Below are 22,529 nucleotides of genomic sequence, written 5' to 3'. Positions count from 1 at the left end.
CGGGGTCACCACCAGCCTTGATGCCGGCGTGGGCACAATCATGGGTGGCACATGTGTGTGCAGGAGATGTTCTGGCAGGAGCCATGCTGCTGCAGCTAGTGGGGGCACTGGCATGGGAGGGGGCAGGGGACACTCGGTGCCCCGGGGCTCCCCACGCCCAGTCCTGTCTCTTCTCACGGGGTTTTGGCTCTGAGCTGTGGACGTGGTAGTCCTGGTGTGGATGTGTGACCTGGCTGCCCAGGACGTGGGTGTCCTGGCTGTGACTGTCCAGGATGTCCTGTTGTGGCTGCCAGGCTGTGATTGTCCCGGTGCAGGTGTGGATGTGGTTGTCCCAATGTCCAGACACAGCTGTCCAGGTGTATCCCGGTGTATCCCAGGGGTGGGTCCAGCAGCTCGTGGGCCCTCTGGGGCAGCCCCGAGGCGGTGTGGGGCCAGGCCGAGCCCTCTAATCGCCTCAGCAGCTCGGGCAGGCCGGGGCCGGTCCCAGGAATGTGACTCCGGCGGCGCGGGAGCGGCCGTGGCAGCGGCAGGTCACTCCCGGCGCTGGCAGCCCGCAGGGCGCTCCTGCCCCGCTCACCGGGGCGGCCCGGCCTCCAAAGGGGCCATTGTGCCGCGGGGCGCGGCCGCTGGCAGTGCCAGCGCCCGCACCGGCAGCTCCTGTCGCCCGTGGTGTGTGTCCTGACCCTCTGCCCGGCTGCGGGGCGAGGCGGCGGCGCTGGGACTGTCCGGGGCTGTTTGCTCCGGACCCGTCCCGGGGTGCCGGAGGTCCCGGGAGTGGGGCTGGCCGCAGGGCACCGATCAAGGCTCGTTCTGGCCGCTTTCCACGAGCCCGGAGCCGTTCCCGGCCGCTGCTCGCCCGTGACTCAGCGAGCGCAGCGGAAAGCAGAAGTGTCCCCCGTGCCCCCCAGCTGTCCGTCACCCTTTCCAGCGGGGTCACGGCCCTGGCGCCCGGAGGCCACATGTCCCCAGAGTCACCGTCCTGCCGCGGTGCCGGGGGGCCAGGACCCCCTTTTTGGGTGTTTTGGTGAAAGCACGGCGTTCCCGAGAACAATCCCAGTGTGTTCCCAAACTAATCCCGAGCTGCCCACGAGATTAAGCCCAAAAAGCTGCTTAGTGCCCACAGCGGCGGCACCGTGCCACGCCGGCGCCCCGGCTCCCGGCGAGGGGTGGCCCAGCCCCAGGTCCCCCCGGGAGGGTCCCGTCCTGGATTTGGGGGGGTGAGCGCTGGCGGCGGCTTGGCGGGCGCCCCAGGAGAGCGGCGTGGCAGGGCGGATAATCTGCCTGCTGGAATGTGGATGTGCTGGCTCCGGCCCCGGACGGCAGCGGGGATTAGGGGGAAGCCGGAGCAGGGTAGCACCGAGTTTTGGGAGGAGGTGGGACTCGGGGCTGCGCTGGGGCTCGGAGCCGCAGCCCCGGGGCTCACCGGGGGCAGCTCCCCGAGCCTCACCACGGCACCCCGGCGGTGACGGTGGCGGCGATGCCACCCATGTGAGACGCAGTCATCCGTCACCCCCCTCCGCGGTCCCCCCGTCACGTGGGGCACCTCCCGTGGCAATAAACGCGCAGCGGGTGCCAGAGGGGTCAGCGCGGGGCCCGGGAGCCGCCCAGGGGCACACGTGGGTGGAAGCCGGGTCGGGAAAATGGGGAAATGGGGAAATGGGGGAGGGCTGTGGGGTTTCGGGAGGGTCGGGAGCTGCTGTGCCCCCCGAGCCTGGCACCCTGCCTGCACCCCGCGGGGTTGGGTGCCTGCCCGGGGTCCCGCTGCCCCGACTCCGCTCCCCTCCCGGCGTTTGTGTTGGCCGCAGCTCTCCCATTCCAGCCGGGGGCCAAGACAAACCAGCCCGGAGCCGCGCAGCCCGAGGAGGGGCAGCCCCGGCCCCGGCTGCGGCACGGCTCGGGGGCACCGCTGATCCGCCTGTGCCCGCAGGTTATGCTGCCCCGAGAGCGTCCCCTGAGCCCCCGCGAGAAGGAAAAGGGCTAAGCCGGCCGTGCCGGGGGCCGTGCCAGCGCCATGACCCACTCCCAGGTGTCCTCCGAGCTTCACCACATTGTCTCCTCGGCCTTCCAGAGCGTAAGTGCCACCGCGGGCCGGGCCTGGGCGGGGGCGAGGGGCTGCACCCCGGACCGTGCCCGCAGGGGGGACGGGTGGCATGGCACGGCCCCCTGAGGCACTGGGGGTGCAGGGCTGGGGGGGCTGGCAGTGCCCACTGCACCTGGCCCAGGTGTGGGGCAGGCCGTGGGGCACCTGGCTCAGGTGTGGGGCAGTGCCGTGTGGCCCCGTGGCCCAGCCGTGGCACGGGAGTGCCCCACGCAGCCCCGGGGCAGGCCGGGCCGGCTGTGCCAGGCGCCCTTGGGGCCGGCGCGGTGCCAGTGCCGCCGGTGGCACGGCCGTGGCGGTGCCCGCGCTGCCAGCGCTGCCCTGGCGGCGGTTCCCGGGCGAGTTAATGATTGAGCCGGTGTCACGCCGCGGCCGCCCGGTGCTGCTGGCCGGCCCCGCCGCCGCACGTGACCGGGAATGGCACCGGCCCCATCCTGATGGAGTTCCTCCGGGGCTCCCGGGTAAGCGGCGGCCCAGGGGGGCTCTGGGGGCTCTCTCTGCGCTGCCGGCCCGGGGCACCGCGCCCGCCTGTGCCACGGTGCCGCCAGGTGCCACCCAGGGGAGTGCCGGGTGCTGCCGGGGTGCAGGGTGGAGCCCCGCGGGTGTGGGACCATGGGGCCCTGGCCAGAGGGGCTGGGGGGCTCGGGGGATCCAAGGGGTCCCGGGATGGTGGAGGGATGTGGCAGGAGCGGGGATGCAGGTGCAGGACGCGGTCTGATGGCACCGCTGCCATCACAGCGCTGCCCCTTTGGCCACGGCCCCACGGCCCCAAACCCGCCGGGCTCTGTGTGCCGGCTGTGATGGGGTGCCGGGGTCACCACCTGGGTCACCCCCGTGTCACCCGCCAGGGGTCACTGCGCGGTGGGGACAGGCACGGGGCACCTGTGCCCAAACCTGCTTCCTGGCTGGGGCTCATGTGGGGTGGCCATGGCACAGCCCGGGACCCACAAGTGCTGCTGGGGTGCCCGCTCGGGGTGCAGGGACACCCGGAGTGTCCCTGCAGGCAGATCCTGCTGCCTGGGGTGCCCCTGTACCCCCTTTCCCCCACCCCGGGGGTCACTGGGTGGGGCCGTGGCGGGGGGCTCGGCGGTGCAGCCCCCGCGGGGGCTGAGGGGGGCGAGGCTGGGGGATTTACCGGGGGTCCGTGCGGCCCCGGGGGATGGAGCGCGGCCGGGGGCTCGCTGCACTCCGGGGTTGGTCCGAGCTCGGCCCGGAGCCGCGGTCGCTCGGGGGCCGGGGCTGGCGGGGGCCCGGCGCATCCCCGGCCGAGTCGGTGCATTCCGGGAGGGGGGGCCGGGCGCTCCGGGGCCGCCGCCGGTGCCGCGGTGCCGCCGGTGCCCTCTGCGTTCGCCGTCACCTTGAGACGGGCGCGAGGCGGCTCCGTCAATATTTGGCAAGGCCGGGACGGAGCCGCCGCCCCCCGGTTCCCCGGCACCCCCGGCATCCCCCGGTACCCCCCGGCACCCCCCGGTACCCCCCGGCCAGGGGGCACCGAGCCGGGGGCTCTGCGGGTGCAGGGACAGCACGGGGGGTCGGGGGCACCGCACTGGGGGGCTGGGTCCCGTTCGGAGGAGAGCAGGGCATGGGGTACCCGGGGCACAGCCCAGGGCCTGCAGCTGGGGTGCTGTGGTGTTACGGTGGCACATGGGGTGCAGGTGACACCGGCGCACAGCACTGAGGCCGGGCGTGCTGGGGGTGCGTGGGGTGGGAATGGTGCAGGGGGTGCCCAGCCCAGGGCAGGGGTGCCCAGCCCAGGACAGGGGTGTCCAGCCCAGGGCATGGCTGTCCAGCCCAGGACAGGGGTGCCCAGCCCAGGGCATGGCTGTACAGCCCAGGGCAGGGGTGCACAGCCCAGGTCTGGGGTGCACAGCCCAGGACAGGGGTGCCCAGCCCAGGGCATGGCTGTACAGCCCAGGGCAGGGGTGCCAGCCCAGGGCATGGCTGTACAGCCCAGGGCAGGGGTGCCAGCCCAGGGCATGGCTGTACAGCCCAGGGCATGGCTGTACAGCCCAGGGCAGGGGTGCACAGCCCAGGTCTGGGGTGCACAGCCCAGGACAGGGGTGCCCAGCCCAGGGCATGGCTGTACAGCCCAGGACAGGGGTGCCCAGCCCCTGGGAGCCGTCGGGGCCCAGGCAGCCCTCGGGGCCCGTCTGGCGGGGCTGTGCCGGGCACGCCGGGGCTGGCGGCGGTGCCCACGCTGCCGGGTGCCCGCTCATCCCCGCTCCCGCCCGCAGCCCGAGCAGGAGGCGCTGGGCGCCGGCTCGCCTGCCTTCGGCCAGGAGGAGGAGGAGGAGAAGGACCTGAACAAGGCCCTGGGCGTGGAGCGCTTCGAGGAGATCCTGAACGACGCTCACCCCCGCAACGCCGAGGAGGCCGGGCGCAGCTACGGCGAGGAGGACTTCGAGTGTGAGCGGGGCCAAGGGCGGGCACGGAGCGGGGCACGGGCAGGGAGCGCACAGGGGGCAAGCAGGGAGTGGGGAGCTGGCAGGAAATGGGCAGGGAACACAGCACCAAGTGCCGCTCCCCCCAGACCACCGCCAGTCGTCCCACCACATCCACCACCCGCTCTCCACGCACCTGCCCTCTGACGCCCGCCGCAAGAAGGGGGTCCCGAAAAAGGGCAAAAAGAAGGCCCGGCGCGCCTCCGTCCCCGGAGAGACCCCCACCATCGAGGAGGCCGAGGAGGATGAGGATGACGCGTGCGACACAGAGACGGAGCGCTCGGCGGAGGAGCTGCGGCAGCCCGGGCCAGCCGAGGCGGTGCAGGTGAGGGCAGGGCCGGGGGGGCAGCGCCGTGCCCCCTGTCCGGGCACAGCTGGGCACCAGAGGAGCGGGCCCGGTGCTGCCGTGCCAGGGAGACAGGCTCCCCGGCAGCCGGCTCACCCGCTGCCCGCAGTTCTTCCTGCAGGAGGACGAGGTGCCAGACCGGCAGGCAGAGGAGCCAGCGGCCCCCGCCGCACCGCCCGGCTCCCCGCCCGAGCCCCGAGCGGGCGCGGCCCCGCAGGAAGCCCAGCCCGGCAGGTGAGCGGGGGCTCCTGGGCAGTGCAGCATCCTCTGGACAGCCCCTCCCGTAGCCCGGGGCAGCACTGGGGTGCAGAGGGGGCTCGGCGCTGAGCCGGGCTCCTGCCTTGCAGCCCCGATGCAGAGCAGGGGGCTCCGGGGGAGGGGGCAGCCCCCGAGGCCGGGTCCCCGGGCCGCCCTGCGCCCAAGTCGCAGCCGGGGCACCGCAGCTACAACCTGCACGAGCGGCGCTGCATCGGCAGCATGACGGCAGCCGGGCAGGACCGCTACCAGAGCATGCCCACGGACGAGTCGGAGGCACAGACCCTGGCCTCGGCCGACCTGGACTACATGAAGAGTGAGTGAGGGGGGGCCGTGCACCTGGGGCTGCCCTGCTGGCCACTCTGTGTCGGGCGAGCGGGCTGGGACAGTGCGGCGGGGCTGGGGACGGTGGGCTGGCAGTGCTGGGATGGTGGGGCTGGCAGTGCTGGGGCTGCTGGGTTTGGGATGGTGGGTTTGGGATGGTGGGGCTGGCAGTGCTGGGGATGGTGGGTTTGGGACAGTGGGCTGGCAGTGCCAGGTTGCCCTGTGGCTGCAGCCAAGCTGGGCTGGGTGCAGGCACTGACCCTGCTCCCAGTGCTAGGCACAACCACAGGGGATCCATCCCTGGTGCCAGGGCTGGGCTGAGTCCCTGTGGAATGTGGCAGGAGCTGGGCCCAGGGCAGCTGGAGCCAGTGCCAGCAGTAGCAGTGGTGGTGCTCCCCTGGGCCCTCAGCACCCCAGGGATTCACACCCAGGGCTCTCAGGGTGGTGGGTGATGCTGTGGAGCTCCCAATGGAGCACAGCCAGGGCAGAGCCCATGTGCCAGTGGCCATGGGTGGGCACACAGGGAGCAGGTGACCCCGGTGCCAGGAGCCACCTGGATTAGTGGCATTGCGGGCGGTGACCAAGTGACCCCCAGAGCTGCAGCACTTGCCCCCAGCAGTGGGATGATGGCTGTGCCCTGAGCCATCCCTGGCAGGATACCTCGCACAGCTCCACGCCGCCCGTGGCAGGGCGCAGTGTCCCCTGCGCTGGGTGTGAGAGGCAGGGCCACCCCACTGCTGACCCCCCCAGGTCACCGCTTCGAGGACGTGCCGGGCGTGCGCCGGCACCTGGTGCGGAAGAGCGCCAAGGCACAGGTGGTGCACGTCAGCAAGGACCACAAGGAGCCCAGCACGCGGCAGCGCAAGCAGGACCGGCAGCCCCACGAGGTGTGGCTCCTGGCAGGGACAGCAGGGACGGGCAGGGACAGGCCTGGGGTCACAGCACTGACCCGGCTGTGCTGCAGGTGTTTGTGGAGCTGAACGAGCTGGTGGTGGACAAGAACCAGGAGCTGCAGTGGAAGGAGACGGCGCGCTGGATCAAGTTTGAGGAGGACGTGGAGGAGGAGACAGACCGCTGGGGCAAGCCACACGTGGCCTCCCTCTCCTTCCGCAGCCTCCTGGAGCTCCGCAAGACCCTGGCCCATGGTAGGGAGGTGGAGACCACCCCGTGGGGCCCTGAGGGGGGGTCCTGTCCCTGCTCAGCACCCCCTCTGTTGTGCAGGGGCCGTGCTCCTGGACCTGGACCAAAAGACGCTGCCAGGGGTGGCTCACCAGGTGGTGGAGCAGATGGTCATCACGGACCAGATCCGGGCTGAGGACCGTGCCAACGTGCTGCGGGCGCTGCTGCTCAAGCACAGGTGGGCAGGGGGCACAAACACAGCCCCTTTTCCCCGGGCTGTGCTCCCTGAGCTGTGGGGCTGAGGCTGTCCCTGGGATCCTGGCGCTGGCTGTGCCGCTGGGCCAGCACGACAGCCCTGGCCCTGTCCCGCAGCCACCCGAGCGACGAGAAGGAGTTCTCCTTCCCGCGGAACATCTCGGCGGGCAGCCTGGGCTCCCTGCTCGTGCACCACCACAGCACCAACCACGTGGCCGAGGGCAGCGAGCCAGCCGTCACCGAGCCCCTCATCGCTGGCCACGCCGGCGAGCACGACACGCGCATCGACGTGGAGCGGGAGGTGGGTGCCACGGCCCCAGCCCTGCCCAAGCCCTGGGGAAGGGCCCTGACCCCCGTCCCCCACTCTGTCCCCACAGAGGGAGGTCCTCACGCCCACACCCCCCGCCGGCATCACTCGCTCCAAGTCAAAGCACGAGCTGAAGCTGCTGGAGAAGATCCCGGACAACGCTGAGGCCACAGTGGTGCTCGTGGGTATGGAGGGGTGGGCAGGCCGGGGGTGTGGGCAGCGCGTGCCAGGCACCCCGGTGACCCTGTGCCCCTGTGCCCCCCAGGCTGTGTGGAGTTCCTGGACCAGCCCACCATGGCCTTTGTGAGGCTGCAGGAGGCCGTGGAGCTGGACGCGGTGCTGGAGGTGCCCGTGCCTGTGCGGTTCCTCTTCGTGCTGCTGGGCCCCAGCAGCACCCACATGGACTACCACGAGATTGGGCGCTCCATCTCCACCCTCATGTCCGACAAGGTCCTGCCCGGCGGGGCTCGGGCTGTGCCCGGTTGAGGGGGTTGGGGCTGTACCAGGATGGGGGTTCAGGGCTCTGCTGGGGCGGGGGCTCGAGGCTGTGCTGGGCAGGGAGCTCAGGGCTTTTGTGCCACGGCTGGGGGCTCAGGGTTGTGCTGGGACTTTGGTCTTGAGACAGCACTGGATTGGGAGTTTGGGGCTGTGATGGGGCCAGCAGCTCAGGACTCAGATGGGATGGGCTGGAGGGCCCAGGTTATGCCAGGGTGAGAAATGCCAGGGTGAGGGCTTGGAGTCCTGTTGGGGCTGGGGAGCTTGGGGCCATGCCAGGATAGCAGTTGGGCCTTGCCATGCTGGGGTCTCGTGGCCATATTGGGTGGGGACCAGGGCGGTGCCAGGGCCAGGGGCTCAGGGCCCTGCCAGGACGGGGCCATCCCAAGGCTGTGGGTTTGGGGCTGTGCCACACCAGGCTCTCAGGAGCCATGGAGCTGTGGTTGTGGGCACTGACCCTGCCACCCTGCCCGGCGGGGCTCGGGCTGTGCCCGGTTGAGGGGGTTGGGGCTGTACCAGGATGGGGGTTCAGGGCTCTGCTGGGGCGGGGGCTCGAGGCTGTGCTGGGCAGGGAGCTCAGGGCTTTTGTGCCACGGCTGGGGGCTCAGGGTTGTGCTGGGACTTTGGTCTTGAGACAGCACTGGACTGAGGGTTTGGGGCTGTGATGGGGCCAGCAGCTCAGGACTCAGATGGGATGGGCTGGAGGGCCCAGGTTATGCCAGGGTGAGAAATGCCAGGGTGAGGGCTTGGAGTCCTGTTGGGGCTGGGGAGCTTGGGGCCATGCCAGGATAGCAGTTGGGCCTTGCCATGTTGGGGTCTCGTGGCCATATTGGGTGGGGACCAGGGCGGTGCCAGGGCCAGGGGCTCAGGGCCCTGCCAGGACGGGGCCATCCCAGGGCTGTGGGTTTGGGGCTGTGCCACACCGAGCTCTCAGGAGCCATGGAGCTGTGGTGTGGGCACCGACCCTGCCATGGCCCCCCAGCAATTCCACGAGGCTGCCTACCTGGCTGACGACCGTCACGACCTTCTGAATGCCATCAACGAGTTCCTGGACTGCAGCGTGGTGCTGCCGCCGTCCGAGGTGCAGGGCGAGGAGCTGCTGCGCAGCGTCGCCCACTTCCAGCGCGAGATGCTGAAGAAGAGGATGGAGCAGGAGCGAAGGCTGCTGCTGGAGCCCAAGTCCCCTGAGGAGAAAGGTGCCAGGGCTGGGGCCAGGGCAGGGTTTGGGGTGTCCCAGCTGTCGGGGTCTCACTGTCTGTCCGTCCGTCTGTCTGTGCATCCGCTCGCCCCCAGCTCTGCTGAAGCTGAAGGTGGTGGAGGACGAGGCCGAGGAGGACGACGACCCCCTGAGGCGCACGGGCCGCCCCTTCGGGGGGCTGATCCGGGACGTGCGGCGGAGGTACCCCCACTACCTGAGCGACTTCCGTGACGCGCTGGACCCCCAGTGCATTGCTGCCGTCATCTTCATCTACTTCGCCGCGCTGTCGCCTGCCATCACCTTCGGGGGGCTGCTGGGTGAGTGGGGTGTGGAGCCTGCGGGGCTGGTGCAGCTGCAGGGGCTGCAGGCAGTGCTGGTGTGGCTGCAGGGGCTGCAGTCAGGCTGGTGCTGCTGCAGGGCCTGCAGGCAGGCTGGTGCAGCTGCAGGGGCTGCAGGCAGTGCTGGTGCTGCTGCAGGGGCTGCAGGCAGGCTGGTGCTGCCCGCTGCGTGTGCTGCAGGCAGGGCTGTGACCCAGGCCCATCCCGATGTGTGCCTGAGCCTGTGCTGCCGCAGGGGAGAAGACGCAGGACCTGATCGGGGTGTCGGAGCTGATCATCTCCACGTCGCTGCAGGGCGTCCTCTTCTGCCTGCTGGGTGCTCAGCCCCTGCTCGTCATCGGCTTCTCGGGGCCGCAGGCTGGTGCTGCTGCAGGGGCTGCAGGCAGGCTGGTGCAGCTGCGGGGGCTGCAGGCAGGCTGGTGCTGCTGCAGGAGCTGCAGGCAGTGTGGTGCAGCTGCAGGGCCTGCAGGCAGTGCTGGTGTGGCTGCAGGGGCTGCAGTCAGGCTGGTGCTGCTGCAGGGGCTGCAGGCAGGCTGGTGCTGCCCGCTGCGTGTGCTGCAGGCAGGGCTGTGACCCAGGCCCATCCCGATGTGTGCCTGAGCCTGTGCTGCCGCAGGGGAGAAGACGCAGGACCTGATCGGGGTGTCGGAGCTGATCATCTCCACGTCGCTGCAGGGCGTCCTCTTCTGCCTGCTGGGTGCTCAGCCCCTGCTCGTCATCGGCTTCTCGGGGCCGCTGCTGGTCTTCGAGGAAGCCTTCTTCACGGTGAGCTGCTGGGGTCTGCCCTGGGGGCTGGGGGACACCCCCACCCAGCCCCACAGCCCTGCTGCCAGGGCTCTGCCCACCCCGTGACCGTCCTGACACCCGTCTGTCCGTCCGTCTGTCTGCACGGCTGGGCAGTTCTGCACGTCCAACGAGCTGGAGTACCTGGTGGGGCGTGTCTGGATCGGCTTTTGGCTCATCCTCATCGTGCTGGTCATGGTGGCCTTTGAGGGCAGCTTCCTGGTGCGCTTCGTCTCCCGCTTCACCCAGGAGATCTTTGCCTTTCTCATCTCCCTCATCTTCATCTATGAGACCTTTTCCAAGCTGGCCAAGGTGAGCTGTGGGGGTGAGCCAGGGGGGCTGGGGCAGGCAGGATGGGGCTGAGCATCCCATCCTCCCGCTCCAGATCTTCCAAGAGCACCCCCTGCACGGCTGCCTGAGCACCAACACCTCGGCCGAGGCCTGGGGCAACGGCAGCGTGGCCGTGGCCAACGCCACAGCCCTGGCCACCAGCCCGGCTGCCCGCGGGGTCACCAAGGTCACGGGACAGCCCAACACGGCGCTGCTCTCACTCGTGCTCATGGCTGGCACCTTCTTCATCGCCTTCTTCCTGCGCAAGTTCAAGAACAGCCGCTTCTTCCCGGGACGGGTGCGTGGGGACGGCTGTGAGACCGTGGGGCTGGGAGAGCCTGGGGACTGGGGGGCTGGGGTGAGCCTGGGGGCTGGGGTGAACCAACCCGGGACGGGTGAGTGGGGACGGCTGTGAGACCGTGGGGCTGGGAAAGCCTGGGGGGCTGGGGTGAGCCTGGGGGCTGGGGTGAACCAAGAGGGCTGTGGCCAGACTGGCACTGGTGTTCCCCCAGATCCGGAGGCTCATCGGGGACTTTGGGGTGCCCATCGCCATCCTGGTGATGGTGCTGGTGGACTACAGCATCCAGGACACCTACACACAGGTGAGCTGCCACCCATCCACTGCCTGGGCAGGACACCTAATCCCACACCCTGCTAGGGATGCCTGTGCCCCATCCCAGTGTCCTGGCTGCGGGTCAGCAGCTCCTGCTCCCAGCAGGGCTGCACCTGCTCGCTGCCAGCATCTGACCTTGTCTCTGCCTCTGAGTCTGGCTGCTGGGGGTCCTGGTGCCTCCACAGCCCCCCTCACTTTATGGGGCACAGCCCGTGCCCTCTCAGCATTTGTCTCCCCCTCCCCCTGCAGAAGCTGAGTGTGCCCAGTGGGTTCTCGGTGACAGCCCCAGACAAGCGGGGTTGGGTGATCAACCCCCTGGGTGTGCAGAGTGCCTTCCCCGTGTGGATGATGGTGGCCAGCGGCCTCCCCGCCATCCTTGTCTTCATCCTCATCTTCATGGAGACCCAGATCACCACGTGAGTGCAGTGGGGGCGGGCAGGGGGCACTGGTGGGGCAGGGGAGGCCGTGCTGTGCCAACTGTGCCCTGGCTTCCAGGCTGATCATCAGCAAGAAGGAGCGGATGCTGCAGAAGGGCTCCGGCTTCCACCTCGACCTCCTGCTCATCGTGGCCATGGGCGGCTTCTTCGCGCTCTTCGGGCTGCCCTGGCTCGCCGCAGCCACCGTGCGCTCCGTCACCCACGCCAACGCCCTCACCGTCATGAGCAAGGCCGTGGCACCTGGGGACAAGCCCAAGATCCAGGAGGTGAAGGAGCAGCGGGTCACCGGGCTGCTGGTGGCCGTGCTGGTCGGTAGGTCTGGCCCTCGGGTGCTGGGGGACTGCAGTGCCATGGGGAGGGGGCTGAGGAGCCCTGGGGGCTGCGGTGGGGAGGGGGCAGCGTGGGGAATGGGGCTGGGGCACCCTGAGCCCCAGCCAAATTGGTGTGGCCACGCTGTCCCCAGTGGACACAGGGATGGGGACCCTGCCCGTGTGAGGGGGTTATGTGGGCAGGGGGAGGTGGGCTGGAGGGCTGTGCGGAGCCCCCTCCCCAGGCTGACTCTGCTGCGGCCCAGGGCTGTCCATCGTCATCGGGGACCTGCTGCGGCAGATCCCTCTGGCCGTGCTCTTCGGCATCTTCCTCTACATGGGCGTCACCTCCCTCAATGGCATCCAGTTCTACGAGCGCCTGCAGCTGCTGCTGATGCCCCCCAAGCACCACCCTGACGTCACCTACGTCAAAAAGGTGGGGAGGGGGCCTGGGGAGGATCCTTAGGGGCAGGACCCGTGTCGGGGACAGCAGCCAGGCTGGGGTACCCTTGTGTGGGAGCACTGCGGTGTCTGCAGCACAGGCTGTGGCAGAGCCTTGTTTAGGGGGCAGAGGAGGACACAGTATGGACTCGGGGGGCTGTGTCTGGGGGTGTGGGTACCCAAGCTGTGCCCGCGCTGGGAGGGGGACACGGGGGGACACCCTGTGTGTCCTGGAGCTGCCCGGGCTGGCCAGGGACGGCTCCTCGCCCAGGCCAGCCCTGACAGCCGCGTGCCCAGGTGCGCACGCTGCGCATGCACCTGTTCACCGGGCTGCAGCTGGCCTGCCTGGCCGTGCTCTGGGCCGTCATGTCCACCGTGGCCTCCCTCGCCTTCCCCTTCATCCTCATCCTCACGGTGCCGCTCCGCATGTGCCTGCTCAGCCGCATCTTCACCGACCGGGAAATGAAGTGTGTAAGTGGCTGCGCCGCCGGGCCCCGCGGGGCGGCAGGGCCCCGGGGGCAGCGGCCGAGCCTGGGACGGGCCGGGGCCTGCGCTCCCCGGGCCCTGCAGGGCACCGCCGAAGAGACGCCGGCCCCAGGCTCAGCCCCTCGGACCCCTGCTGCCCGCCCCCCGGGACAGGGCCCCCGGACAGGGTATCCCGGGCCAGAGTGTCCCGGGACAGAGCCCCCCGGGCCTCGGCCTCCCGGCCCCTCGGCTCCCGCCCCACCCTCAGGCGCCGGCTGGAGCCCCGGGGTTTATGGAACAGGCAATTCAAAGGCAATAAACAGCTTTATTCCGAGCGCGGGGCTCGGGGCAGAGGTGCTGGGTCCCCCTGCCAGGGGAGGCCTGCTCCGAGCAGTCCCTGGGGGGCTACCGGGCTGGGGGCTGGGGCCCCCCCGCTGCCTTCAACTAATAAAGAGACCGGACTTTGCACACTTTTCACCAGTTTTATTGGAAAGTTCCCCCTTCCCTAACACCCCCCTCATCCAGGCCCAGGCCCGGGAACAGCCCCATGTGCACGCCCGCTCCCGGCCCTGCTCACCATCCCTGCAGCCCCCCGGGACCCTGCGCCCCCGGAGGGGCCAGGCCCAGCGCCCCGGCCCAGCAGCCGTGCTGGGGACACAGGGATTGCCCCCCGTGCCCAGGGAAGCCCAGGCCAGGCCCCACAGCAGCAACACACCGGGCTGAAGTGGCAGAGCCGGGGCAGGGGGGCCATGAGGGACCTTCCCCAGTAACTCCCCCCACCCCCCGGCACCCCTCAAGTCACACCCCGGCCCCCCATAACGGCAATAAATAATCTCACACTCCCCCAGCCCCACAGCAGGAGCAGGTGCCCACAGCCTGGCCCCACAGCCTGGCTCCCCAACGGGGAGCATCTCCATATCCCCCGACCCCCCGGGATGGGGGGCAGCTCCGTATCCCCCTGCACAGGGGAAGGGGCTGGCAGCACCCACCTGGCCCCCCACACCCCCCGCATCCGTCCCTCAGAAGCGCAGCTCCCTCAGCTTCTGCCGCAGGTAGTGCTTGGCCTCCTCGATGCCACTCACCTTCTCCAGCTCCGTGTAGGGCAGCTGTGAGGGGACAGGGACGATGTCAGAGCGGTGACAGCATGTCTGGCCCCAGCTGTACCCCCGTACCTCCAGCCCCCAGCCCCACCCAGCCGTCTGTGTGGTGGAGGAACCAGGACACAGATCCCCCCCTGGAGAAGGAACTCAGCCCTGGACAGGTGCTGCAGGCACAGAGGGAGGAACCTCGAGCCTCACGCCACCCTGGAGCCCCTGTCAGCACCCTCCATGAAAGGTGACAGGGGACTGGGGGGCCTGGGAACTCTGTGAGTCCCACAGCCCTGAGGGCACCAGCAGCACCCAGAGCAGGACTGAGGTCACTGGGACCCACGCTCCAGCCACGGGCAGCACAGGGGAGCAATAAAGGTGGTGATGGCTGGAGCCCCTCAACCCACAGGTGAGAGCTGGGGGTGTTCACCAGGAAAAAGAAGGCTCTGGGGAGACCCTTTAGAGCCCCTTCCAGTGCCTAAAGGGGCTCCAAGAGAGTTGGGAGAGGGACTAGGTCAAGAGCCTGGAGGGACAAAACCATGGGGAACGGCTTCCCACTGGCACAGGGCAGGGAGGAATGGATATTGGGAAGGAATTCCTGGCTGGGAGGGCGGGAGACCCTGGCACAGGGTGCCCAGAGCAGCTGGCTGCCCCTGTCCAAGCCAGGCTGGGCAGGGTTTGGAGCACTGGGATAGTTAAAGGCGCTGCTGCCCATGGCGGGGCTGGCAATGAAGTCCCTTCAGCTGGGTCCCTGCTGTGCCTGCTGCAGGAGGGACAGCCCTGGCCAGCCCAGCCCAAACACCAGCTCAAGAGAGAGCTGGCCCTGCTCCCGGCCCACTACACTGCTGGGCAGCTCCCAGGTGACTCCTCAGCAGTCACAGGACCCTGGGGCTCTGCACAAACACGGGGCTCTGGGCTGCTGAGCTCCAGAATGAGGAGGGAGCTGCGGCTGGCACAGCCTGGTGGCAGCAGGGAGTGAAACTGTTTGGGAATGGCTGTGGGACGGCATGGTGGAGGCACAGCTGCAATCCTGGTCCTCTCTGCAGTGCAAGAGTGAACAGGACAGAGGGCTCATTGCCAGTGCCATTTTCCTCAGGAAGACTCATCCTCAGGCTGAAACCACCCACAGAGAAGCACGTGGAGCTGCACATCCTAAACCAACACCTGGAGTTTGCACACCTGAGGGTTCTCCCAGCCCCAGCACTCGGCAGGGAACAGCTGGGGCTGGAACCAGGGCGGGCAGAGCTCTGGCACAAAAGGAGAACCAACCTCCCTCCTGCGCCCCTGGCACACGGGATCACAGGTCAGCACATGTGGACCCACGTGTGTCCCCCCCACCTGATTCCACCCCGAGGCCCCACACCCGATGCTGCCACTGTGCTGTGTCTGCCAGCCTGGGCTGAGCACCCTCCCCTTCCCCTTCCCCTCACTCAGGTCGGGTCTTAGCTCACAGGACACACTGTCCTTGTCTCTGCTTTCCATCAGGGCTGGTGTCACCCACCAGCTGCATGGAAAAAGTCCTGCATGGGGTGGGGGAGGGCGAGGAGACATGAGGATGAGTCATCCCTGCTTCCTCTCACAGGGACAGGAGTGTTTACACTGGGGATGCCAGGCCCCAGCCCATCCTTCCAGGGGGATGCCAGCTCCGAGCCCCTCACCCAGCGCGTCCCCTGGCCCCGAGGGGCAGCCCCACTCACCTGCACCAGACAGTATCCCAGCAGCCGCAGGTGCCGGTCCCTCATGGCCCGGGAGCCCACCAGGATGTCGGAGTTCTGGCAGTAGTGCCACTTGTCATTGACCGACAGCACCACCCTGCACAGGGGACAGCAGGAGCGCAGTGTCACCCCACGCCACGGACCCTGCTCCCCAGCACCGTGGCAGCTGAGGAGCAGCAGCCCAGCTGAGCCCAGACCCTGCTGGTGGCAGGGACAGCTGTGTCCAGCACCCCAGCACAGCGGGGACGTGGCTCTGCGGGTGCCCCGTGGCACTGGGCAGGAAGGGCCAGGGCTGTCCCAGCGAGCAGGAGGCCAGGGCAGCGCCAGGCTGGCTGTCCTGCTGGAAGGGACCAGGGGCATAGCGTGTGGCCCTGCCGTACCTCTGGATCTCCTCGGCTCCCTGCGGCCCCTCGCCCGGGCCCCGCTTGGGGCTGGGCCGGCACGGCGAGGGCGGGGGGCCGGCGTCCTCGCTGCCCGGGGGGCTGCGCTCCTCGGGCTGCTCCTGGGGCTGCTCCCCCTGGAAGCAGCCGTGCTCTTGGCCAGGGCAGCCGGTGGCCTCCTCCTCCTCCTCCAGGATTTTGCCGATGGGGAACTGGAAGAGCGAGGTGGTGGAGGTGCGGGGCGAGCAGTCGGGGGTGCCGGGCGGCGGCGCCGAGAGGCACTCGGAGGGGCTGCTGAGCGTGGAGCTGCCCGGGCTGGCCAGGGACGGCTCCTTGCTCAGCCCGCAGTAATAGTCCGAGGGGGGCTGGAAGCAGGGCCCCCCCGGGGCCGGGCAGAGCGCCGGCAGGAACCGCCCAGCCCGGCCGCTCTCCCGCGGGCCCGGGGGGCTGCTGGGCGGCTCTGCAGCAAACGGGGCAAAGTCCTGCAAATCCGAGGTGAGGGCGAGCACGCTGGAGCGCAGGGACATGGCGACGGGGGACGTGGCTGGGGGTGCCCTGGAAGCTGCTGGAACCCGTGAGAGAGGCAGCACTGTGCCCGAGCGGTTGATCCACAGCAGGAAGTCTGCGGGAGAGAGAACGGGGATCAGCAACTGATGGGACAAGGATTGGGGACTCTGTGCCCCAGCTGGGACTCTGAGCCAGCAAACAGACAGAGAAGAACCCCTCTTGTGCAGCGGGAGGGCTCAGGGAGCTTTGTCCCAAAGGCAGTGTCACGGGGAAGGCAGTGACAAAGCAGCCAGAGCTCATTCTGCCCCACACGACCTCCCACCTCAGATGCCACCTGGCAGCCCACAGCCCGGGTTACCTGTGCAGTAGCCAGGAGGCAGCACCTCATCCTGCCGGTAGCATTCCTCCCCCACCAGCTGTCGCAGCGCCTCGGCCACCAGCCCCTTGTAGCTGCAAGGAGGGGACAATCAGGGGGGCACTGCAGGGGCTGGCATGTCCCCCCGGCACTGTTGGTGCTGAGTACATCAACGTGGAGACGGGAACCCCCAGGAGTGGGATGCACAGGCCTGGAGTTTTGGGCTCTGCTGTTGGGAGTCAAGAGGGGATGGGCTCCAGTTCCTTTTGCACAAAAGCTCCTCACAACATTGGGACACCAATAGGGCTGGCTAGCCCTGGCACCACTGCCCAGGGCAGGGGGGAGTCCCCATCTCTCAGCCACATGGATGTGGCACTTGGGGACATGGTCAGTGGTGGCCTTAGCAGTGCTGGGGACAGGTGGGCTCAGGGGCTAGGTGACCCAGATTGTTATGACATCTTCATCCAGATGTGCAATCCCTTCATGCAAGCACCCTTCCTCCTCCTCTGCCCAGGTCCTGTTGGGGAAATATGATGTGCAGAATGCATTTGCATAATCTGATGTTTTGCTCTCCTCACTGTCAATCTGAAAGCCTTCACCTGTACAATGGTCTCCTGACCTCCTGTACATCCGGCTTCCAGCAGGTGGTATCCCCCAGAATGCTTGGGCTGTGGTGAGGCTGGAGTGGCAGAGAGAGGGCACTGACTGTGAGAATGCCTTGGGAAAGGAGCCTCTGCACCCAGCTTCTGCCCCGCACTGTTGGTAACTCTGGCTGGACTTGGAGGCCTTTCCAAACCAGTGCTCCCTGTAGGGATATCACCTCTTCTCCAGTGAGGTCTCCGAGGCTTTCCCAACCCAAACAACTCTGCAATTCTAAATGACTCCGCGATTCTAGAGTGCTACCCCACAGACCTGGAGCAGCCATAGGGCCCCTCATCCCGGCAGCCTGTGGGATCCCGCCAGAGCAGGTGACAGGCCCCGTCCCCGCGAGGGACAGCAGCGGGTGCCCGCCCTGGCCCCCTCACCTGTACTTTCTGTTGGCCTCGTCGGCGGTCAGGGCGTGCTCGAACATGAGCACGCGGTAGCGCGGGTCGAGGCGGGGGCCGCTGTACTCGCGGAACTCCAGCTCCACGGCCGCGTCCAGCAGCGACAGGTACCGGCGCACGATCAGCGCGTAGGGGCTGCCTGCGGGGAGCGCACGTGGAGCCGCCGCCGCGGGCACCCCGCCCCGCCGCGGCTCTGCCGGCCGCGAGCGCCCCGGAGCCGCCCCACGTACTCATAACGTTGGTGATGAAGCCCGGGGAGAAGACCTGGTGCAGGACGGTCTGCGGGAAGTGGCTGAGCTGGAACATGGACATGAGGATGTTGACGGTGGCCAGTGGGGAGCTGCCGGCCTTCTGCTCCAAGATGGCCTCCAGCTTGGGGAAGAGCTCGCCGTGGTTGGAGGGGCGGTAGTTCATCCGGCTGAAGGGAAACACCAACTTCTGGATCACCTGTGGCAAGAGAGGCGTGTGGGGCCAGGCTGGGACAAGGGACAGGTCAGGGCCACCTGCCCAGTGCCATGAAAAGACGGAGGCTCAGAACCTGCCGGGAGTGGGGCACAGCCCCTGGTCCCCTGGAATGCCCCTCATGATGGAGAGGGGCCACGGCTCCCATGCCCAGGTGTGCCCACAGGTGGAGGGAGCGCTCACCTTGCTGTCGAGCTGCTCGCCGCGCTTCAGCAGGAAGTTGGCGATGGTGTCGAGCAGCCGTGGCTCGCGCAGCCGGTGCCGTGCCACGTACTTGGCGATGAGGGCCATGGTGTAGGGGGTGAGGTTCTCTGCCTTCCGGGGCAGCCACTCTGCCGAGCCAACACAGCGGGGAGGCTGTCACAGGGGCCAGCTCTGTCCCCACCCCAGCTGCTCTGCAGCCACCACAGCCTGGCCAGGTGGGGTGGGAGGACAGGACCGGACAGGAGGGCCAGTCCCAAAAACCTCAAAAGTCAGGCAGCTAAAAATCCTCAGGTATGGGTCAGGTGAGAGGCTGAGGCAGACTACACCCCAGCTGCTCTGCAGCCACCACAGCCTGGCCAGGTGGGGTGGGAGGACAGGACCGGACAGGAGGGCCAGTCCCAAAAACCTCAAAAGCCAGGCGGCTCCTAAAAACCCTCAGGTGTGGGTCAGGTGAGAGGCTGAGGCAGACTGCTGTCATACACAGCCAGAAGGCACAGATGGAGCACAGCTGGAATGTGCACAGATGGGGCCTTCTGCAAAATCCCACCAAAACTCCACTGTGCCCAACCCCAAGGCACTGTGGGAAAACAGTCCCAGAAAGAATGGGGGGCTCCTGATCCCTCCCAGTGCCCAGAGGAATGGGGGGCTCCCATTCTGTCAAAGGGCCCAGCTGTCAGTGACAAGGGTGGCCATGACACCTCGTCCTTCTGCTCCACTTCTGGGGCTCAGCATGGTCCCAGCTGAGGCTGCACCACCCAAACATGTCCAGGGCCAGGGAAGGCATCTGCGAGGCTGCCCCCCACCCGGCCAGAGGCCCCCATGTCCTCTGCCTGACCAGAGCCCTGCACCCCCAGTGCTGGTGGCAACGCTGGATCCCCCCGGGCACCCCTCACCTGCCATGCTGCGAATGAAGCGCTCCTGCCGGTTCTCGTAGAAGAGCTGGGAGCTGAAGATGGCCTCCAGGGCCTTGTTGTTGGCCTCCTGGGCACACAGGGCCAGCATCTCGTCCAGCAGCGCCAGCTCGTGCTCCCTCATGGCGCTGACCTGGCCCAGCGTGTGCCGCACCAGGCGCAGGATCTTGCGGTTGTTGATGAGCTGCTGGTCGGAGGTGGCGTGGCCCTGCAGCGCCTGCGCCCGCAGCCGGTAGTAGGAGAGCAGCAGGAAGAGGGTCTGCGGGTGCCGCTCCTTCTCCAGGTGCCGCTCCAGGCTGCTGAGGCACGACTCCACCAGCGGGTGGGGGCTGGAGGGGTGCAGCCGCATCACGCTGCTGAACACCATCGACACGTCCTTCTGGTTGAAGCGGCCCAGGCGGCTGCGGGACTCGTCCTCCAGCACCCGCACGAGCGGAGACTCGCCGGGCAGCCCTGCGGGGGACGGGCACAGGCACGGCTCAGCCCCGGGCACGGCTCAGCTCCACGGCACAACCACCTCGGAGCTCGGGCAGGCGGCCACTGCCGTGACGGGATGGATGTGCTGGGTCAGTGACCGAGCTGAGAACGGGAAGGGAGGGGAAGGCAAAGCACCGAGAGCAGCAGAGCATCCGCACCACGGGAAACACTGCGTGGGGCTGTGGGGCCATTCCCACCCGTCCCACTGGGGTGGGAGCCCTGCAGCTCACCCGCACTAGCAAGGGTCATTTCCTAAGTCTCAAACGTCTCAAAGACAAGTAATCCATAGAATCCCAAAATCTCAGACTGTTTTGGGTTGGAAGGAACCTTAAATCCCATCCAGTTCCACTCCCCTGCCATGGGCAGGAACACTTCCACTAGACCAGGTTGCTCCAACCTGGCCTGGAGCACTTCCAGGGGCTCTGGGCACTCAAAAAACTCACGTCAAAAAGTTCATTAAAAAAAGTTGTGGTTGGAAAACAACTGTGACATCCCATGTGACCAAACTAAACCCTGTTTGTTCCAGCAGGGACTAATCCTTTGGCTTTTCTGACCTTCTCCTGTTTCCCAGCTCAGCTTTAGCTTGTGCGACCTGGCTCCCAGGGAAACACTTCCCTGCAGCTCAGGACGTGTTATCCAGGCCTGGGCACAGGCTCAGTGCCTTGGCTGTCAGGAGGGATCTCCTCAGCAGAGGCAGAGAGCACTGGGGGGGCCTGGAGCTCCCCATCACCCCAGGATTTGGGCGGGCACAGGCCGAGTCACTGCGGGTTACTGTTAATCAGAACTCAGCTGGGGGAACGCGCAGAATTGGTCTGAGCAGCCGCTTTGTTCCGTCAAAAGGCCTCAAAAGAAAGCTGGAGTTTGTGTTAATGAGGGACAAGGGGGCAGAACGAAGTGGGGGGCACAGCAGAGCTGTGGGGGGCCCAGCACGGGGAGCCTGGCCAGGGCAGCTCCGGCTCCGTGTCAACAAACACCGGCGCCGCCGGCCCGGGCTGCGGGCAGCGCCGCCCCTGCCCCGGCTGGGGCTCGGGTTACCGCGCCAGCCCCGGCCCGGCGGCTCCACCGAGCCCGGCCCGGCACGGCTGCGGGGAACGGGAACAGGCACAGGATGGGGGAGCCACGGGAAGGAGCGCAGGCACCCGCCAGAGCGTGGAATCCTGGAATTGTTTGGGTTGGAAGGGACCTTAAGGATCATCCAGTTACAACCCCCTGCCGTGACCAGGGACACCTTCCACTAGACCGGGCTGCTCCAGCCTGGCCTCGAACACTTCCAGGGATGGGACAGCAACAGCTTCTCTGAGCAACTTGTGCCAGGGCCTCCCGACCCTCCCAGGGAAGAATTCCTTCCCAATATCCCATCTAACCCTGCCCTCTGGCCGTGGGAAACCATTCCCCCTTGTCCTGTCCCTCCAGGCCCTTGTCCAAAGTCCCTCTCCAGCTCTCAGAGCACCTCCGTGGCCTCCTCTGGGCTCTCTCCATGTCGTTCTGCTGTTGGGCTTCAGAGCTGGAAGCAGCACTGCAGGTAGGGCCTCACCTGAGTGGGACAGAGGGGAAGATTCCCCTACTGCCCCACTGTCCACTGCTGCCCTGCTGTGCACTCCTCTTTGGATGTCAACCCCATCCCCCTGCTTGCAGCAGGAGAACTTACAGGATCACCCCAGCCCACAGGAGGAGGAGGCTCTGGGATGCAGCCCTCCCTGGGACACAGCATTCCCTGGGGATGCAGCATTCCCAGGACAACCCCAGCCCACAGGAGGAGGAGGCTCTGGGATGCAGCCCTCCCTGGGACACAGCCCCTGGGGATGCAGCCCCTGGGGATGCAGCGTTCCCAGCTCAGCAGCCCCCCAAGGCAGCTGCACAGGAACCCAAGCACCCCAAACCCTCTCTCGCACACAGCAACGCCCGGTGACACAGGGCTTGTGCCCTCCAAGAGTGCAGCCACACCCAGGGTGTCCCCCATCAGCGCTCAGATGTTTCCTGGTTTTCAGGGCTTGGAACTCAAGCTGCAACTAGACACGGCCCAGGAGTGGGTGACACACACCCTGCCAAGCAGGGCTGCCCAGCATCGACCCCCAGGTCAGCCAGGGACACTCGGCCTCCTGCCCTGGCAGGGCAGAGCGTCCCTGCTGAGCTGAGCCCCCCTGCCCAGAGCCCCCTGGTCACAGCTGTCTGTCACAAGGCCACGGCTGCAGAAATGCCCGAGGCAGCGCCGCGCTCCCCGCGTCACCCGGGGCTCACCCAGCGCGGCCGCGGCGTACAGGCAGTTGACGATGCTGAAGTTGTCGAACTTGGCGCAGCCGCTGACGATGGCCTGGCAGAGCACGTGGAACTCGGGCTGCTCCAGCACCTGCCCCGCGGGCCCGCGCCCGTCCCCGGCGCCCGCGGGCGGCCCCGGCTGCTGCTGCAGGAGCTGGCCCAGCTTGTGCAGCGCGATGGGGTAGTGACTCGCCGACACCTTGCCCGGGTTCTGCGTGACCCAGCGCAGCACCTCGCCCACGCTGCGCGAGCGCTCGATCAGCCGCTTCATGGTGAAGAAGGTGTCGTAGCTCATCTTCTCGTGGATGAAGTTCCAGCTCTTCCTCTTGCCGTGGGCCCGGCCCCGGCCGCCGTCGGGGGGCACGGCGGGCAGCAGCCCATGGCCGTAGGGGTCCAGGGGCAGCAGCAGCCGCGGCCTGGCCTTGCCGGCGCAGCAGCAGGCGGGGAACATCGCGGCACCGCGGCGCTCACGGGCAGCCGGGCCCCGCGGGCCCGCCCGGGTCAGAGCGCGGAGCCATGGGCACAGCAGCGGGCACAGCATGGCGGGGGCGGCGCCCGCCGCCGCTCAGCGCCGC

The 22,529-nt window shown here is 68.1% G+C and overlaps 2 protein-coding genes across 2 annotated transcripts in view; one reads left to right on the top strand and one right to left on the bottom strand.

Annotated features, from left to right (window-relative positions):
- SLC4A2 (solute carrier family 4 member 2) overlaps window positions 1-13,309 on the top strand; it is a 16,245-nt gene extending 2,936 nt beyond the window's left edge. The window contains exons 3-23 of the mRNA XM_039726498.1: window positions 1,928-2,071; window positions 4,333-4,504; window positions 4,629-4,864; window positions 4,995-5,119; window positions 5,233-5,456; window positions 6,215-6,351; window positions 6,429-6,609; window positions 6,686-6,821; window positions 6,956-7,139; window positions 7,216-7,330; window positions 7,411-7,595; window positions 8,623-8,836; window positions 8,934-9,155; window positions 9,793-9,941; window positions 10,077-10,271; window positions 10,345-10,587; window positions 10,802-10,891; window positions 11,152-11,318; window positions 11,398-11,651; window positions 11,914-12,083; window positions 12,386-13,309. Of these exons, the coding sequence (XP_039582432.1) occupies window positions 2,012-2,071; window positions 4,333-4,504; window positions 4,629-4,864; window positions 4,995-5,119; window positions 5,233-5,456; window positions 6,215-6,351; window positions 6,429-6,609; window positions 6,686-6,821; window positions 6,956-7,139; window positions 7,216-7,330; window positions 7,411-7,595; window positions 8,623-8,836; window positions 8,934-9,155; window positions 9,793-9,941; window positions 10,077-10,271; window positions 10,345-10,587; window positions 10,802-10,891; window positions 11,152-11,318; window positions 11,398-11,651; window positions 11,914-12,083; window positions 12,386-13,276 (4,350 nt within the window). The 5' untranslated portion in view covers window positions 1,928-2,011 and the 3' untranslated portion in view covers window positions 13,277-13,309. The remainder of the gene's footprint in view (window positions 1-1,927; window positions 2,072-4,332; window positions 4,505-4,628; window positions 4,865-4,994; window positions 5,120-5,232; window positions 5,457-6,214; window positions 6,352-6,428; window positions 6,610-6,685; window positions 6,822-6,955; window positions 7,140-7,215; window positions 7,331-7,410; window positions 7,596-8,622; window positions 8,837-8,933; window positions 9,156-9,792; window positions 9,942-10,076; window positions 10,272-10,344; window positions 10,588-10,801; window positions 10,892-11,151; window positions 11,319-11,397; window positions 11,652-11,913; window positions 12,084-12,385) is intronic.
- On the bottom strand, window positions 13,016-22,529 carry FASTK (Fas activated serine/threonine kinase). The gene is made up of 9 exons (XM_039726476.1): window positions 21,937-22,529; window positions 19,204-19,674; window positions 18,290-18,438; window positions 17,875-18,091; window positions 17,624-17,783; window positions 16,602-16,693; window positions 15,737-16,358; window positions 15,339-15,453; window positions 13,016-13,659 (listed from the first exon to the last, which is right to left on the bottom strand). The coding sequence occupies exons 1-9, from the start codon at window positions 22,493-22,495 to the stop codon at window positions 13,573-13,575; spliced, it is 2,472 nt and encodes an 823-aa protein (XP_039582410.1). The 5' UTR covers window positions 22,496-22,529; the 3' UTR covers window positions 13,016-13,572.

Source organism: Passer montanus, unplaced genomic scaffold, assembly GCF_014805655.1.
Source record: "Passer montanus isolate IOZ18808 unplaced genomic scaffold, ASM1480565v1 scaffold59, whole genome shotgun sequence".
NCBI lineage: Eukaryota > Metazoa > Chordata > Aves > Passeriformes > Passeridae > Passer > Passer montanus.
This window is presented reverse-complemented; position numbering and strand designations above follow the sequence as displayed.

Bases quoted from the DNA above. Each gene is read 5' to 3' on its own strand.
- FASTK (XM_039726476.1), bottom strand. From the start codon at position 22,495: ATGCTGTGCCCGCTGCTGTGCCCATGGCTCCGCGCTCTGACCCGGGCG. The intron at 18,092-18,289 runs GTGAGCGCTCCC...CTCTTGCCACAG, and splicing joins GCGAGCAGCTCGACAGCAAG to GTGATCCAGAAGTTGGTGTT. The intron at 17,784-17,874 runs GTACGTGGGGCG...CGCTCCCCGCAG, and splicing joins CTTCATCACCAACGTTATGA to GCAGCCCCTACGCGCTGATC.